The 14,512-nt window shown below is 43.2% G+C and overlaps 6 protein-coding genes across 6 annotated transcripts; 1 reads left to right on the forward strand and 5 right to left on the reverse strand.

Moving 5' to 3' along the window:
- Positions 1–260: 260 nt before the first annotated feature.
- Positions 261–1,734, forward strand: V865_002586 (uncharacterized protein; the record flags this gene model as incomplete). The annotated part of the gene is made up of 5 exons (XM_066226386.1): positions 261–716; positions 893–1,176; positions 1,264–1,534; positions 1,595–1,656; positions 1,722–1,734. 5 exons carry the CDS (start codon positions 261–263, stop codon positions 1,732–1,734), a joined length of 1,086 nt encoding a protein of 361 aa, XP_066082483.1.
- A 1,573-nt stretch (positions 1,735–3,307) lies between these two features.
- V865_002587 (uncharacterized protein) lies at positions 3,308–4,519 on the reverse strand (the record flags this gene model as incomplete). The annotated part of the gene is made up of 2 exons (XM_066226387.1): positions 3,308–4,286; positions 4,347–4,519. The coding sequence occupies 2 exons, from the start codon at positions 4,517–4,519 to the stop codon at positions 3,308–3,310; spliced, it is 1,152 nt and encodes a 383-aa protein (XP_066082484.1).
- A 294-nt stretch (positions 4,520–4,813) lies between these two features.
- V865_002588 (uncharacterized protein) lies at positions 4,814–7,714 on the reverse strand (the record flags this gene model as incomplete). Its single annotated transcript, XM_066226388.1, has 1 exon — positions 4,814–7,714. One exon carries the CDS (start codon positions 7,712–7,714, stop codon positions 4,814–4,816), a length of 2,901 nt encoding a protein of 966 aa, XP_066082485.1.
- A 299-nt stretch (positions 7,715–8,013) lies between these two features.
- V865_002589 (uncharacterized protein) lies at positions 8,014–9,368 on the reverse strand (the record flags this gene model as incomplete). The annotated part of the gene is made up of 5 exons (XM_066226389.1): positions 8,014–8,699; positions 8,758–8,842; positions 8,916–9,090; positions 9,155–9,271; positions 9,352–9,368. 5 exons carry the CDS (start codon positions 9,366–9,368, stop codon positions 8,014–8,016), a joined length of 1,080 nt encoding a protein of 359 aa, XP_066082486.1.
- A 526-nt stretch (positions 9,369–9,894) lies between these two features.
- V865_002590 (uncharacterized protein) lies at positions 9,895–12,041 on the reverse strand (the record flags this gene model as incomplete). The annotated part of the gene is made up of 8 exons (XM_066226390.1): positions 9,895–10,308; positions 10,438–10,758; positions 10,836–10,842; positions 10,925–10,938; positions 11,009–11,128; positions 11,202–11,351; positions 11,488–11,689; positions 11,830–12,041. The coding sequence occupies 8 exons, from the start codon at positions 12,039–12,041 to the stop codon at positions 9,895–9,897; spliced, it is 1,440 nt and encodes a 479-aa protein (XP_066082487.1).
- A 632-nt stretch (positions 12,042–12,673) lies between these two features.
- On the reverse strand, positions 12,674–14,127 carry V865_002591 (uncharacterized protein; the record flags this gene model as incomplete). The annotated part of the gene is made up of 6 exons (XM_066226391.1): positions 12,674–12,807; positions 12,953–13,033; positions 13,294–13,521; positions 13,671–13,793; positions 13,989–14,016; positions 14,092–14,127. 6 exons carry the CDS (start codon positions 14,125–14,127, stop codon positions 12,674–12,676), a joined length of 630 nt encoding a protein of 209 aa, XP_066082488.1.
- Positions 14,128–14,512: the final 385 nt, after the last annotated feature.

Below are 14,512 nucleotides of genomic sequence, written 5' to 3' on the forward strand. Positions count from 1 at the left end.
AGAGATCATGATGATGATTCTTATTGTTCTTGTTACATTACCATCAAAATACACTTCATCGTCTGCTCACTTCCCACACGATACGAGTGTACTATACTGACATGCATTTGAATAGCCCACGAAGTCGTTGTGCTGCATTGCATCGAACGCACTGATTGTCAGATCTGTCCTTTACGCCCATTCCTCAACTCGTGGTACTGATGACTTACTCATGACCATCAACCCATCGTCGCCGCATCATATGACTGTGTGTATATATAATGTTCTCCTCAAAGAATAAGATTCCCCAAGGTCCAAATGGTCTTCAACCATCTTCCACAGGTCTTCCAACTTCCCTCGCATCATCGTCAGGTAATCACAACACAATGACCAAACCACCTGCTTTACCACTCGATCAACTCAACTTACCTATGCCCGATTATCTGGCCACCGACAAAACCCAAGGTCAAGCTAAAAATGTCAATTGGAGTAATCGGGCTACGAATGGTATGAGCTCTCATTCACAAGGTCAAGGTCTATCGAATCATTCACAAGCGCAGGGACTAGGTGGTGGTGGTAGTGGTGGTGGTGGTGGTGGTGGAGAGTATCCCAATACATGGGGATGGGGATACGATAAGAAGAAACCTTCTTTGATCAGGAGATTGTTTGGAAAGAAGATTGAATGGGATGAGAGTATGTATGGCTATCCTGATAAAGGCATTAAGAAGGGTTATGATGTGAGTGAAAGTACTAATCAACGATCGATTGATGTCTGTGCGTCGCCAAAGGAATAGATGACAATGATGATGGGTCATTCTGGTTGAGCTGACGAGATATATATATCTTACTGTACAACTTGCTTACACCACGATGACCGTTCATCCTTTGCCATTCATCAACACCGCTGAACCAGGTTTCGAGACCACTTCCAATCATATCTGATCCCCCTACCGAGGAAATGGCCCTACCAACGACGATGCCAAATCCGTATAAGATGCCAAGATTCGTGCCCAATTATCCAGAGAACTTCGATTACTTACCTCGTTCATACCAGAAAATGATTTTCAAGGAAAATCAGGAAAGAGAAAGAGAATGGAATAGGAAATCAAAGGAGCAAGAGAAGTTGTATAAAATCAGTATGAAAGCTTGGGAGAAAAGTGAGAAGGAAAGGATGAAATATGAAAAGAAATTGATGAAGTGAGTACAAATACGAAGTAACTTATATATCACATTGATATATGTTGCATGAGGTCGATTCGTGGTTGATATACCTTACTTTCGTAGGGAACAAGAGAAAGAAGCTTTATGGCAATTCCGACATCCCACTCAACCCGATCCTGCTAAAATGAAGTATATCAAACCCACTTATCCCGTCCGTAAACCTCCTACAGGGAATGGTTCTACGCCTGGACAGTATAATGCTCCGGAGCTGGATCGAAATAATCCATATAACTTCATGCTCCTCCCCGCAACTGAGTTTGGAGTTAGGAGACCTTTCAATCCTATGATAGGAGGGGAGGAGAAATGGCCTAATATGAGTAGGACGATGACTCATGTCAGTATATTTTCGTCTCGAAGACTAGCTGAGCTTGCTGAAATTGTTTGTGAATCGTAGGCTATCCTCGATATGAATAGCGAAGAACAGCTCCATGCTTATCATGCTTCGTTACTTCATAGGTGAGTGCTAAAGTGATTGTAAATGACAGATGGAGGAGGCGATATGGCTGATCAGCATTGTTTAGTCCAAACTGGTGATACATACTTTGATAAAGCGGTATGATCGAGTTTGTTGAAGAAGAGGTTGATTGGGCAATCGGACATGATGTCGATCTGGAGATCAATTTATCAATGCATGTACAATGCATAACGTTCAATCCGATGACCTTCCTACCCAGTAGGCGTGGCCAGCAAATCTGGGCAACCGACAACGTCAAAAAGTTATCCCCCGCCCCTTGATCACTTTATTGTCCTACTTTGTTCGGAGTCTTATCCCTCCTGCGGTTCTGTGCTTGGGCATTCCATATCTCATATAATCGCAACAATCCGTACAATAGGGACTGGTAGTTCTGAATGAATACTCAGTAGCGATGGTAAAATGCCTTCTACCCATTTTTGCCCTCCTTCGAGGATCACTTTGTCTTTCAGACACAGGAGTATGACTATAGCATTGAAACACATTTCGATAATCTTCCAATCCATGTGATTCTTTCGGGATGGCTGTAATACACTTCACTGCTTTTAGTGTAGTTTCTCAGAGTCCCCGTATCGAGCGTTGGACATTCTTCGAGCTGGTAGACCAGTACATCGCCTTTTACAATCGCTTCAATCGTAACTACCGGATTCTCCGAAGTGTTGTCAACAGTGATTGTCGTTTTATTGCCATCGATGATTGTTTGCCAGTCAATTCTGTCATCTGGATCATTGAAGATGACCCGCTCCTCATGAAGTCCCATAGTCACTTTGGAGGTTGCTGGCCAATTGTATTTCGTCTCAGATGCCTTCTGATATAAGTCGAGAATTTCTCACGGCTCTGTGGGACTTTAAGTCCCTGTAGTCTGAAAGTCATCTGGCGCCGGCCATTCCGTAGACTGTGGGGAAAATATGTCGAACGTTACTGGAGCAACAGATAAAAGAGGGAACACCCTGATATAGGGTATCTCTATGGTAAGATTGCCTATCGAAGTCAGCTATTGTATACAGTACAGTCAATAAAAGATATACGGGTCACTGACCTTCCCTGGGCAGGATCGAAGCCATAAGCGAAGTCATGCTGGCTGAGAGCTTGGTGACTGTTTTCAGACCTTGATCGCGATACATCCGCTCTAAGACCTCTTTCAGCAGCGATGATTTCTGGGTCATGCAGGCCCGGGTATGGAGAACTGTTATGAAGTACTGATCGAATAGATGTTGCTCCCCAGGGCGAGGAATGTCCCACTCGTTATATTGTGAGCTCATGGTGATTATCCACAGAAAATATACGGTAGGACACGGAGCGAAATTGAAAGCGTTTATATGAGAAGATGGTCAACGCATCGTGAAACGCCCCTGGGTCATGGACCATAGGCCAACGGGACATCCTTTCAAAGGATGAAAATGTAACGCATATGCTGGACTTTCGTCCTCACTCAAGTTCTGAAGACGAGAAGCGAAAAGTGGTGTTGCATCCCACATTTCCTGTTATTTTTGCCATCTGTATATGGATTCTCTGCAACAATGCTGTGATGCGGCAACGTAGAATGTACCTAGACCTTCAAGACCTTGCATAATGATCATTTACTTTATAGCATGCAGCTCGATAAATCAGGTATATATGAACGAATCATGTACATCAGTGGTCTCTTGTCGTCCCCGGTTTGTTAGCCTTCGCTTTATAACCAGCATTGAGAAACCTGGAATAATCGCCGCATTCTGTACAATAAGGATAACCTTTACTAGTAGAATATTCAGTTGCTACGTTGTTGTGAAGATTCTCAGCTCTTGGAAAGTACGAACGAGATTGAGCTACAATCTCATTTCTGGTTTTGCCAATTCGCTCCGAGACCGAACTAGTACTCTGACAAGCGATTACGGGCAGAAAGCCTCCTTGCGCAAGTTCTTCAAGTGAAACTGATGTGATGTTCTTGATTGACTTGTTATATTCGTGAAAAATACCTAGGGTGGCATTCTGCAAGGTATAGACCAAGACGTCCGTTGGGTCATTGCATTTGATAATAACCTTGCTCACATCCTCTTCAGTTTCAAGCTGGACTTTACTGTGATCTATCAACTCATTCCATGGTCTGTTGCTATCCCCACCAAAGATTACACGTTTGTCGTACTGTGTCATTTGTATCATCGTGTTGGTGGGCCAATATGATGGATCAACCCCTTTTTTCTTAGCGAGTAGATCGTATAGTTTGCCGAAACGAGTTTGCGTCTGGTGTGCTACGCTTCTTTTGATGTTTTCGTCGTTGAACGTGTTCTCCTGCTGAGATACTTCTGCTCCGCAATAGCCCTGTGGAGGATATGGTGATATATAGGCATTGAAGGGCTGTTGATTGACCGAGACGCTCAAACCGCCTGCGTTGCTGGATTGACCGGGGATCGGATGTCTATAAGAATATGCTTGTGGCTCAAACGAAGCGAGGGTATGTCTGCTTTCATACAAAGAATTATACCCTGGATCAAGCGATGTAGATGTAGGAGTGGCGTGGTCTCCATAATACACAGATGGAACTTTGCATTCATCCGTATAAGCAGGGATGGGATTCGTACAGTATTGCTGGGTATATATGCTGGATGAATCTGCTGGATTTTGTGCAATCGCGCTGTAATATCAAGAGGGATTAAGCGCCTATTCAACCAGATCATAGTGTAACTGTGCTTACCCCCTACTCAAATCACTCCCGTGAGGTAGACCGTAGCCGTGAGAATGCTGTACATCATATCCAAAATTGGCGTTACTTCCGCCACTCGAAGGCGGTCTTGACAATTCCTGAAAGAGGGCATTATATAACTTCAGGTCCTCATCCTCTTCGTGCTTAATGTGAGGTACGCTCATGTTGTGCTTATTATAGTGATAATGAAAGAAAGCTACGACGAAATCGCACGTCGCATGTTGCGTTCACACTGTTTATATACCGCACAGTGCATGTACAACATATGTTCTTGAGGAATCACTTCATAAGCAATCCTTTATCAAATGACGAGAGGCAATCAGCCACGAATCCATCTATCAAACAGCGAATAAAGGACGAGTGAATCGTGTACAATTCTATGGTCAAGCATGTCAAAGGATGAGCTCATGGCTCCCTCAGAGCCAGCCATGAATGTCAATACATGCGCTACACCATTCCTAAATCAACGTCTCGGGTCCTCTCTCCCCTGATCCACCTCTCGATACATTTCCATCAGCATTTCTCAAATTTCCAAATCTCCCCTGAGGCAGAGGTTCGTCCTCTTCATCGTCAGGATCAGCTACCGAAGGAGGTCTATAATTCGAAGTAGCGGGTGGCCCAGGTGCAGGTGCTGGTACAGGTGCAGGTGGCGATAAATGAGCATTCTCTTGAGCCCTTCGTCTAGCTTCTTCCGCAGCGGCCTCGGCTCGTCGGGGATCAGTGAATTGTACTGGTGGTCGGGTGGTTGGAGTCCTTGTCCTGTTCGGGCTGAAAGGTGATGGTGGAGAGTTGAATGGGCCTTGACCATTTTGTGGACCTGGTGCAGGTGGTCGTTGTATACCGGGAGAAGAGGGAGATAAGAACGGTGATGGTCTACTACCATAAGGTGATTGAGGGGGATGTGGTGCTGATGCAGTAGGTGTAGTAGGCGATCTAAATGGGTTACTATTCTGACCATTGTTAGGTGTATCATCACCCATCAGTTCGTTGGGGAAGTTCGGTTCATATCCTATTTTCATACCTTTAGGTAATCTACCTTCTTGAGCCATACTAGCCTGACTCTCATCAACCACATAAACATCATCCAACACTCTAAATACCATTCCTCTAATTGTATCTCTAATTTGTGATTTTCTCATTCCCTCTTTGAGGTATTGGTTCGCTAGAGTAGCGAAAGACCTATCTAAGTCCGATTGGATATTCTCCATGAATCGCATATCCGAAATTGCAATGAACAATTTCAATCTTATTGGTTGTCTATTCAAGTGTCTCGTGGGCTTCTTCTCGTTCTCCAATTCTTGTGTCAAACCAAATCTCGGATCGAGGATTAGATCAATTGTAGATCCATCTTGTCCAAGGGGATTATATGATAGTATCAATAATTCCAATGCTGGAAATCCATGTATCTGTAAGAATCTTCTTTCAGACTGTATACGATGAAAAGGTATATAACTTCCAAGATCTAGGGATCGTACAAAATCGTACATTGTTCTAGGTAAGAACGTATCATCAACTTCCATTTCATGTTGTAATCGATCTCCTGCAATTTGATACGCCAACCAGAAATTCTCAGGTGTTAAAGTATTATTCCGAGGGGTCAAGCTATTTTTATCCCATTGAAATTGACGTATATCTTGAAAGATCACTTCTCCAGGTGCCAGTTGACTCATCATTTTCTTTGTTGAATCTAAGCCTGCATATACCATGAGATCTTGTAATCTTGAGTTGCCCTCTACATCGTTTTGAGAGGGGATATCAATGACTTTTGAAATTCTTCGAATCAACGTACGTTGAGCGACGGATTGATCAGGTGTAGGATCAGACGATTTGTTGATATCTACTCCCTTGGTTATCCACCCGGGACGGAAAATCATTCGACGTCTTTTGAAAGCGCTTCCATCCATAAAATCGTTCGAGGTATTGTTGAACTGTCGTACCATCTCTGAATGAAAATGTCGGAAAGCCATACATGATTGTTGGAATCTCTGAACCCATTTGTATGGATCTTCCAATTCGCAAGGTAAGAAAATCGTCACGTCAAGGCGGTAATGTGTACCATTCTCTTTCATAGCTTGCGCTCTTAAAGTCAAACCAGATAGATCCCAACCCACAAATAACCTTTGAGCTTTGTTCAATTCACCGATATATTCCAGCCAACCTAGGATGAAAGATGCTCTGGCAATGTTGGAATCGGTGGTCATCGGTGTAATCTTGTTATCGATGATCATTCTGGATGCATAAGCTTTAGCTCTGAAAGTATCTAGATACCATCCCAAAACGAATTTATATGGAAATTCGGGTGAATCCTGATCAACTTCTAGACTCGCAACGAAATTCTTGAACTTCCTACTTTTATCAAACTTGGCTTTCTTTTTCACCCTTTGATTCATCTTCGCTTCGATCGCGGCTATTTCCTTTCTCCCAATGAACCGACTGAGTTCTTTCATGACTGTCATAGCGACTTTAGGTAAACTCCCAAGATCGTCATCCCATGAATCTTGTAATGCGACTTCCCATAATCTTGCATCGGATGGTTTCGCTTGTGAAATCTTCTCAACTTGATGCATCATCTGCAGAATATTTTCTGGTATTTGCAATTTTTTATCCGTAGCTACACCTTTCTGTTCGTTTTCCGCTTGTTGTCGGATGATTTGCTCAGATGACCACCTGGAAGGGAAGGGCAATTTCTTACCCACTTTATCCTCCTTCTTAGTTGCATTTTGAAAAATTCCTTTATCGGTATCATCTGTCAAGCCCATGAAATCTCCCCATTTCCTGAAATGTTTAGTCACCGGTGATTTCAGATTGTTCTCCTCATCTACCCATCTGATTCTATTCCCGTTCTGAGTATTTGGCGTAGGTGAAAGACTGTCATCCGGTCGTCTTTGTCTGAAAGCTGATCTTGAGGGTGTAGCCGTCCGGTGGTCTGGTGCCGCTGAAATAGGTGGTTCGGAAGGGGGTTTGTCCCATTCTTTGGATTTCTTGTCCTTCTTCTTGTCCTTCTTCTTGTCCTTCTTCTTCTTTTTCCCATCGTCTGCAGATCGACCACCGCCCGTTTCACTGGGAGGACCGCTATTCGATTTACCACCTTTGCCCTTCCGTCTATTCCTCTCCTCTCTTTTCCGCCTTTTTTCTCGGTCTTTACCATCCTCATCACTTGAATCATCTGATCCTCTACGACTGCGAGAAGTGTGTCTACCACTTTCCAAATCCTCCCCAGCGGACGATTTTGAACCTTTCGTCTTCTTCTTTCCACCATTACCATTGAAAAATACATAAGCCGCTAAGAGCAAGAATAGGACGATCACTATTGATTGAATGGATTTGGGGGACGAGCGATACGTGTGTATTGTAGCCATTGTGTCAGGGATGTTGATCCGATACTGATCAATAGTGAGGGCAGATAAATTCAAGTCCGATATCGTGCCAGCTCATGCATTGGATTGACCATCTTCCGTAACATTTTGTACAAGTGAGTCGGGATATATTTTGACATTGACGCTGAGACGAGAGATGCCCTGATCAAAGGATATCAAGTCGTCCATCCGAGGTCCATAGTAGAGATCCGCGATAGTAGGAGACCGGCTGAAAGGATGTCCAGGGAGTATCGAATGAAAGGATGGTGAAACCTTGTCCGTAGTGTGTAGCGGGAGATTGATTAATCACTTCCATATCCAGCTAACAGACCTCCTCCTAATCCAAATCTGTCCTGATTTGAAGAGGTCTGACCTTCTTTATCTTTCGGTTTGGGTGATATGTTATCTAATGTATTCCCTTTTATCTTCCCTTTTCCTTTTATACTGTCAATATATCTTGGTGAACTCAACTTGACAGGTGTACTGCTCGTCGAAGAGCTTGAGAATGATATGTCAGAAAATGGATCATATTTCTTTCCCGTATTTCTCCTCAAGACATCCACCAAGCTTGAATTATCCGATAACCTAGCTTTGCCTTGTCCTCTTGATGTAGGCATCGCCGAGGGCGAGCTGGGTTTACTTGATTGTCCTCTATTCTCTTTAATGATTTCCCAAATTCTCCTTTCCTTCTCCTTATCTTCATCCTGATCTTGATCCTGTAAATGTATCAAATCATCATTCAAACCATATTTCTCTTTTATACCTTCATCTTTCACCTGTCTCTCCAACAACACTTTCTTCTCTTCTCTGAATTTCCTACGTAATGCTGAAGATACGAGATACGGATCAGAGTTGATACGATCGGATGATTTTGTTAATTCTGTTAATCTTGATGTACCCCTCTTTGCCCATTTTTGCTGATCGATGGTCTTCTCTACACCTGCAAAGGGGTCTGCGGGTGGTTCTGATGCAGAAGGTGCTTCGGTGTCTGTAGGAATATCTCAGCATCCGTGTTTGGTTTATCCTTCAGGATAAAGGTTACTCACCATGAACTGCAAAACCTCCATTCTCCTCCGGATCCCAATCTTCATCCTTCTTCCTTGCTCCTTCATGCACGACATACGCGGAGTTCTATATTGGATGAGGTATATCAGCACACGCTTCCTTCATAGCCCCTGAACTCTATATGACTACCATGACTCACCTTTGGGTCCGTCCTGATTTCAAACCAACCATCACACAAATGACATTTACATCTGAACCCAAATATCGGCGTCGAAAAGTAATTTCCTACTTTCTGTTTTCTAGCATTGTATCGAACTCCAGCTCCAATATGGGCATTACACGTTCCGCACCATATATTGAATGGTAGTTCGAATCTATTGTATGATAGAACACTCAGTTCACTGCTTCTTTTGAATGAATGGGTCACTCCACACTCACCTGACTACCAATATACCTTTATCGATATCTTTAGCTCTGACTCCCAGAGCATGTTTCTTCCCTTGATATTTGTTTAACGTCGATGTTTTCCTAGGATCATAATCCGGTGGGATATATCTAAGTTATGTATTGAACAAAGTCAGCATAAACTGTCTGTGTGAATAACGAGAGGCGACATTGGACAAATCAGAACCTACCGATTTAGTCCCTGCATCCTGACTCAGCTTTGTTCATCCAAAGCCTAGCCGAGCTATTAGATTAGCTTAGGCTGATACTTATGTATGCTGAGAGAACGATTGTAATCTGAGTGATGAAAGAAGGAAGAAAAGGAGGGTAAACAGATTATTGAGTTGGACTTGCCTTGTGTTTTCACTCGTTGTTTTGGGTGGCAAATTCCTGTGGCACTGTAGTCAAAGAATGATCAACTAGTATATATTCTCATCTTCACCGTCTAGACGCCTATGCTCACAATTGGACAGAATATACGTACTATACACCTGGATGCTCAAGGACAATATATGATGCATCACTGTCTGTGATAAGTTTGCTTTGAGATATATATATATATATAAGTTTGCAGGGTATCTCGTTTCTGCCTGCAAATGAATCTATATGGGTGTCTCTATATAATTACAACATACTCGAGATAATGAGCTCCTCTATAACGCTGGATCATTCTTGTCCTTCTTCATTCACCTTCCGACCTTGTAGCCTTTTCGTCATTCACATGGTTCAAGGGATCAAAGCTTCGCATTGGCCTTGTCCTTGATAATGGTCGTAGTTGCTATCGTAGTTCCATTATCCTCATTGACGAGTGTAGGATCCAGCACCAATGATTGTAATTTCTGCGCCATCTCTTCATCTTTGATTTCCACTTGATCCTTTGCATCCTCAAATATATCCATCTTCTCCACCTTATTCCGGTTTCCCTTTCCAAATTCATCTAGAGCTTCCTTAGCCTCTAGGATCCCACCACTAGTAGGTTTCTCCAAAGGCTTATTCGTACTCATCCAATCTTCCCAGTTGACTTCACCCCTCTCACCCATCCAGGGGTATCTCCTCCCTTTACCTGGTGGATGGAGGATCCCGTTCGGTTCGAATATCACGTCTTTTTCTGATAGAGCGATTAATATACGGGCGATGTTGGTTGCGTCCTATGAGGATGGTCAGCGCAGTGTAGAGTTTCATGTGACCAAAGTGTATATGCGTAAGCATATTGAAAGCGCCACAAGTATCTTATGTGTACCATCATATCCAATGTCTAAGGAATTAGAATAACTCACATCCAACCCAGAATGTTGTCTCCCTTCAAACCCTCCAAGACCCATCACCTCCAACATACCAGGAATATTGAAATAAAACCCCTTGCCTTTCCCGTAATCCTTTGCTTTCCCATTCTTCTTCTCCAACTGACCCACTTTCGAGGTGGTGATGACGCTCAATGCGCGTTTGTTAGGTGGATCATTAGGATGTTCAGCAGCGTAAGATGACCGGCGGTGAAGTTCTGAAAGGACAGATTGGACGGCAAATTTGATATTGAGGTATGGCCCATGAAAGTAGTTCGGGAAAGGGTCAGGGGGTGTTATGTGGAGTTGTTTGGGTACCTAGGTAAGGGTTGAGCATGTCAGTAAGTTCTATATACAGTTTATCGGTACAATGAAGGTAACATTCGTCTACTTACAAAATCACTAGATCAGAAGTGACAGTCAATTGATATATTAGCTTTCGGGAAGGCAATCACCAAGAAACTGGTCACTACGCTCAGCTCACCGTAAATCCCAAGGCTACATTGCACATAACAATTATAGTCAGCTAACAATTCCAATTCGAGTGTATAGTCCAAGGTGAGCTCACTCCATCAGTCACCCACAAAGCATCTTTCAAACCTTTATCATCCCTCAGATCCCACTTATCTGACCATTTTTCGAATTTCTTAAGCATCTGAGGGAAAGTCGGTGATTTATTGACCGTTTCCTATCATCATACATCAAATGCAAATCAGCCAGCCATACTCGACACACACATGGAGGCTGGTTAGCATACCTACCTGAGTAATTCCTGTTAGATCTTTACAGAAATCCGTCAAGATCGGACTCCATATAGGTCTAACATATGATCTGAATTGATCTACTTTATGAAGTACTCTTTTACCTGTTGAGTCTGGGTCTGACCATTGAAGAAGGACAACTGGGAACTCCTAATTGACAATCGAACACAACGTCAGCCTAGACCGAGGACGAAAGAAAAGGAGATAAACCCATGAAGCATGCGTAATGGGATCTACTTGATCCCCTTCTCATCGACGATTGAGGATCATCACAAAGCCAACTCACAATGATCTCATTAGGCCAATCAAACTCCTTACCAGGTCTACAAGTAGCTTCTACGTCGAAACATAGGAAGCTTTTATATGTCTGTTTAAGGATACGTATATTGATTGGTGTATCTGATTCAGGTGTGAGGTATTCTTCGTCATCTGAATCGTCAGTAAGAGGATCTCGTAAGGAAGCTTTATGAATTGCATTGACCAGTCGGCTATTGACATATCACCAAATCAGATCAGATCAGTATGTAGAGCAAAGTACGGAGACAAATGAAGAGCCTAGCCTTATTCTCTTCTCCTCTACTAGATATAGTGTGAATGAAAGGGACAGGGAGAGAACAGCTTGACGTACCGCCATAAAGTTTCTTTCTTCCCTTTAGTGTCCAAACCCAATTCCCTCAACCCATCCTTGAGTTGATCGACAGTTTGCTTCTTGCTTACCTTTAGAGACGAAGGTGTCTTGATGGGCGATTCCGACTCGGGGTTAAAGTCGGCGAATGTCATTTGTTTTGAAGGTGTAGAGGGCCCTGCTTCGGCGGAAGGGGAAGAAGAAGAAGAAGTCATGTTGAACGATCCAAAGTGGGAGAGAGAGGAACAGATGACCTCGCTATGTGAGAGTTAAGATATGTCGATATGATCAGTTGCAAGACGCAACACTCAGATGGCCAATAGAATAGGTTGATGAGAACAAGACGATGGTGAAGGGAGGGGAGAGAAGGATGAGCAAGGATGAGGAATGGATTTGTTGCAGCTCAATTTTGGGAAGAGTGGAAAGGTCAAGTGGAGGTCGACCGAAAAGGCGATCAGTGCGTCATCTTTTGATAATGGTCTGTTAAATGTGTTATACATGGAGTCTCATCTTCTCATTCAGAGCGAAAGAGGAAAAAGAAAAGAGAGAGAGAGATATGAAAGATCCGTAAGAACTACTAAAGAGAAGAAACGAAAGAAAGAAAGAAAAGATAGAATAGATGAAAAAGTTAATCATAAAATCCAGAATCGCTGCAATTCTTCCCAACTCCTCTCAGATAGAGTATATCCCTAATCCAGTATACCGTTTGATCCCCTTGCGCTGGCTGTAAGATAAGGGATCCGATCGGCTATATCAATAGCTATGACTACTGGTCTCAGGATATACAACATCCCCGCCACGACCACCAACGACAACTCTATATCCTCATTCCCTTCTACAATCCACTCTAACAACACTTTCCACCTTGTTTAGCACCTCCATCGTCCGCAGTTGGAGTGACCAAGATGGTTTCACCTCCAGATGGCTTGATGACGTCTCCGGACGATTCGAGTGATTTGGAAGAGACGATTCGGTAGATTTCTAAAATTTCGTAAATCGGTTTTAATGTAGAGATCGAAGGTTTAGATATGAATACAATTGATTGAAAAAATGGGCAATGGGAAATGATGTATAACATTGTCAGCTGCACTGCAACTTCGAGTACCAGATCTTGGGATCCACTCACCAGTCAAGATATTTTGGAAAGCTGACTCTACGTTAGAGGCGTCCAAAGCTGAAGTTTCGATGAATGAGAGACCGTTCTCGGCTAGGGGAGGGAAACAGTTCCAGTTAACAAGTGCACCTTCAGCTCCGTGATAACAAGGCTTTCAAGCTGTTCTATTCCTTCGTCCCCCTATTATTATTCCATGATCACCAACAAAGCAAAAAAGAATTATCTTTCTCGATCAAAGACAATTACACATGAATCCCTTTTAGACCAGATTGACCGATTCATTGATTGCTCCCACCGAACAAAGTCCAAATGCTCATCTCCGTCACTTCGAAATCCGAGAAAAACCAACTCACTAGCAAACTGTTTGGCCTCGTCCGTACTGACCGCTCTCAAATGTTTCAAATCTGACTTATTCCCAACCAACATGATAACGATATTGGCATCTGCATGATCCCTCAATTCCTTCAACCATCTCGTGACGTTCTCGTATGTTGAGTGTTTGGCAATATCATATACGAGTAGGGCACCGACGGCTCCTCGGTAGTATGCTGAGGTGATTGCTCGATATCTCTCTTGACCGGCTATTATTGGGTGAGTGGGTGGGCGAAGCATATGTTAAATGATAAGGGTGAATAAGATGATCCGGATACAATATAAAGTGGAAGAATTGAAAAGAGGATTTTGTATTGTAGATCAGCATCGCTTTACGTCTTTGCCAGCGTTCACCCACCAGTATCCCAGATCTGAGCCTTGACTGTCTTTCCATCAACATTGATACTGCGAGTAGCGAATTCTACACCGATGGTAGATTTGGATTCTAGGTTGAATTCGTTCCTTGTGAATCGAGAGAGAACTGTTGGGGTTGGAAAGAAATTAGATTAGCTGAGCGTCCAAGTATAGATATAGCAATATGCTAAATGCTATTGACCTACGATTGCTGTTATGTTTCGCAGCCAGAGATGATTTCAATGATCAGTACCAATACTACAAAATTAGAGCCAGCGGGATGTCGCTGCGTTCAAGAAAAGGTGGGAGACATACGATTTACCGACACCTGAATCACCGATAAGTACGACCTATCCACGAAAATGTGATCAGTATCATTACCATCAAGAAGGCAGCCAGCCGCAAGATCGAGTGAGATGACATACCTTGAAAAGGTAATCATAGTTTGAACCGTCTGACATTTTGTATCTGTATGTCTGACACGTCGATCAATTGTAGATAGGAGATGAGTATATGTGTGGCGAGTATATGTATGCTATTTCTAGTCTGATCGTGTTGTCCTGTTTTATCAAAGAATGGTAGTTGGGGCTAAAGTTGTCCAGGCGAGGTAGTCGTCCACGATGAATGAGTCAATGTCAAAGGATTGATTGGACAAGGGACAATGGAGGATGGAGGATGGAGGATGGAGGATGGAGGTTATCTGTGTGGTGACAGTGACAATGACAATGGCGCGTGCACCAACACTCACTCACTCACTCACTCACAATAACAAATACGCGAATGCACGCTACGGTGAATGGCTCGCACCATTACTAACAGTCACTGTGATCGGCGTTATTACCACTT

The sequence above is a fragment of the Kwoniella europaea genome, chromosome 1 (genome assembly GCF_036810445.1).
Source record: "Kwoniella europaea PYCC6329 chromosome 1, complete sequence".
NCBI lineage: Eukaryota > Fungi > Basidiomycota > Tremellomycetes > Tremellales > Cryptococcaceae > Kwoniella > Kwoniella europaea.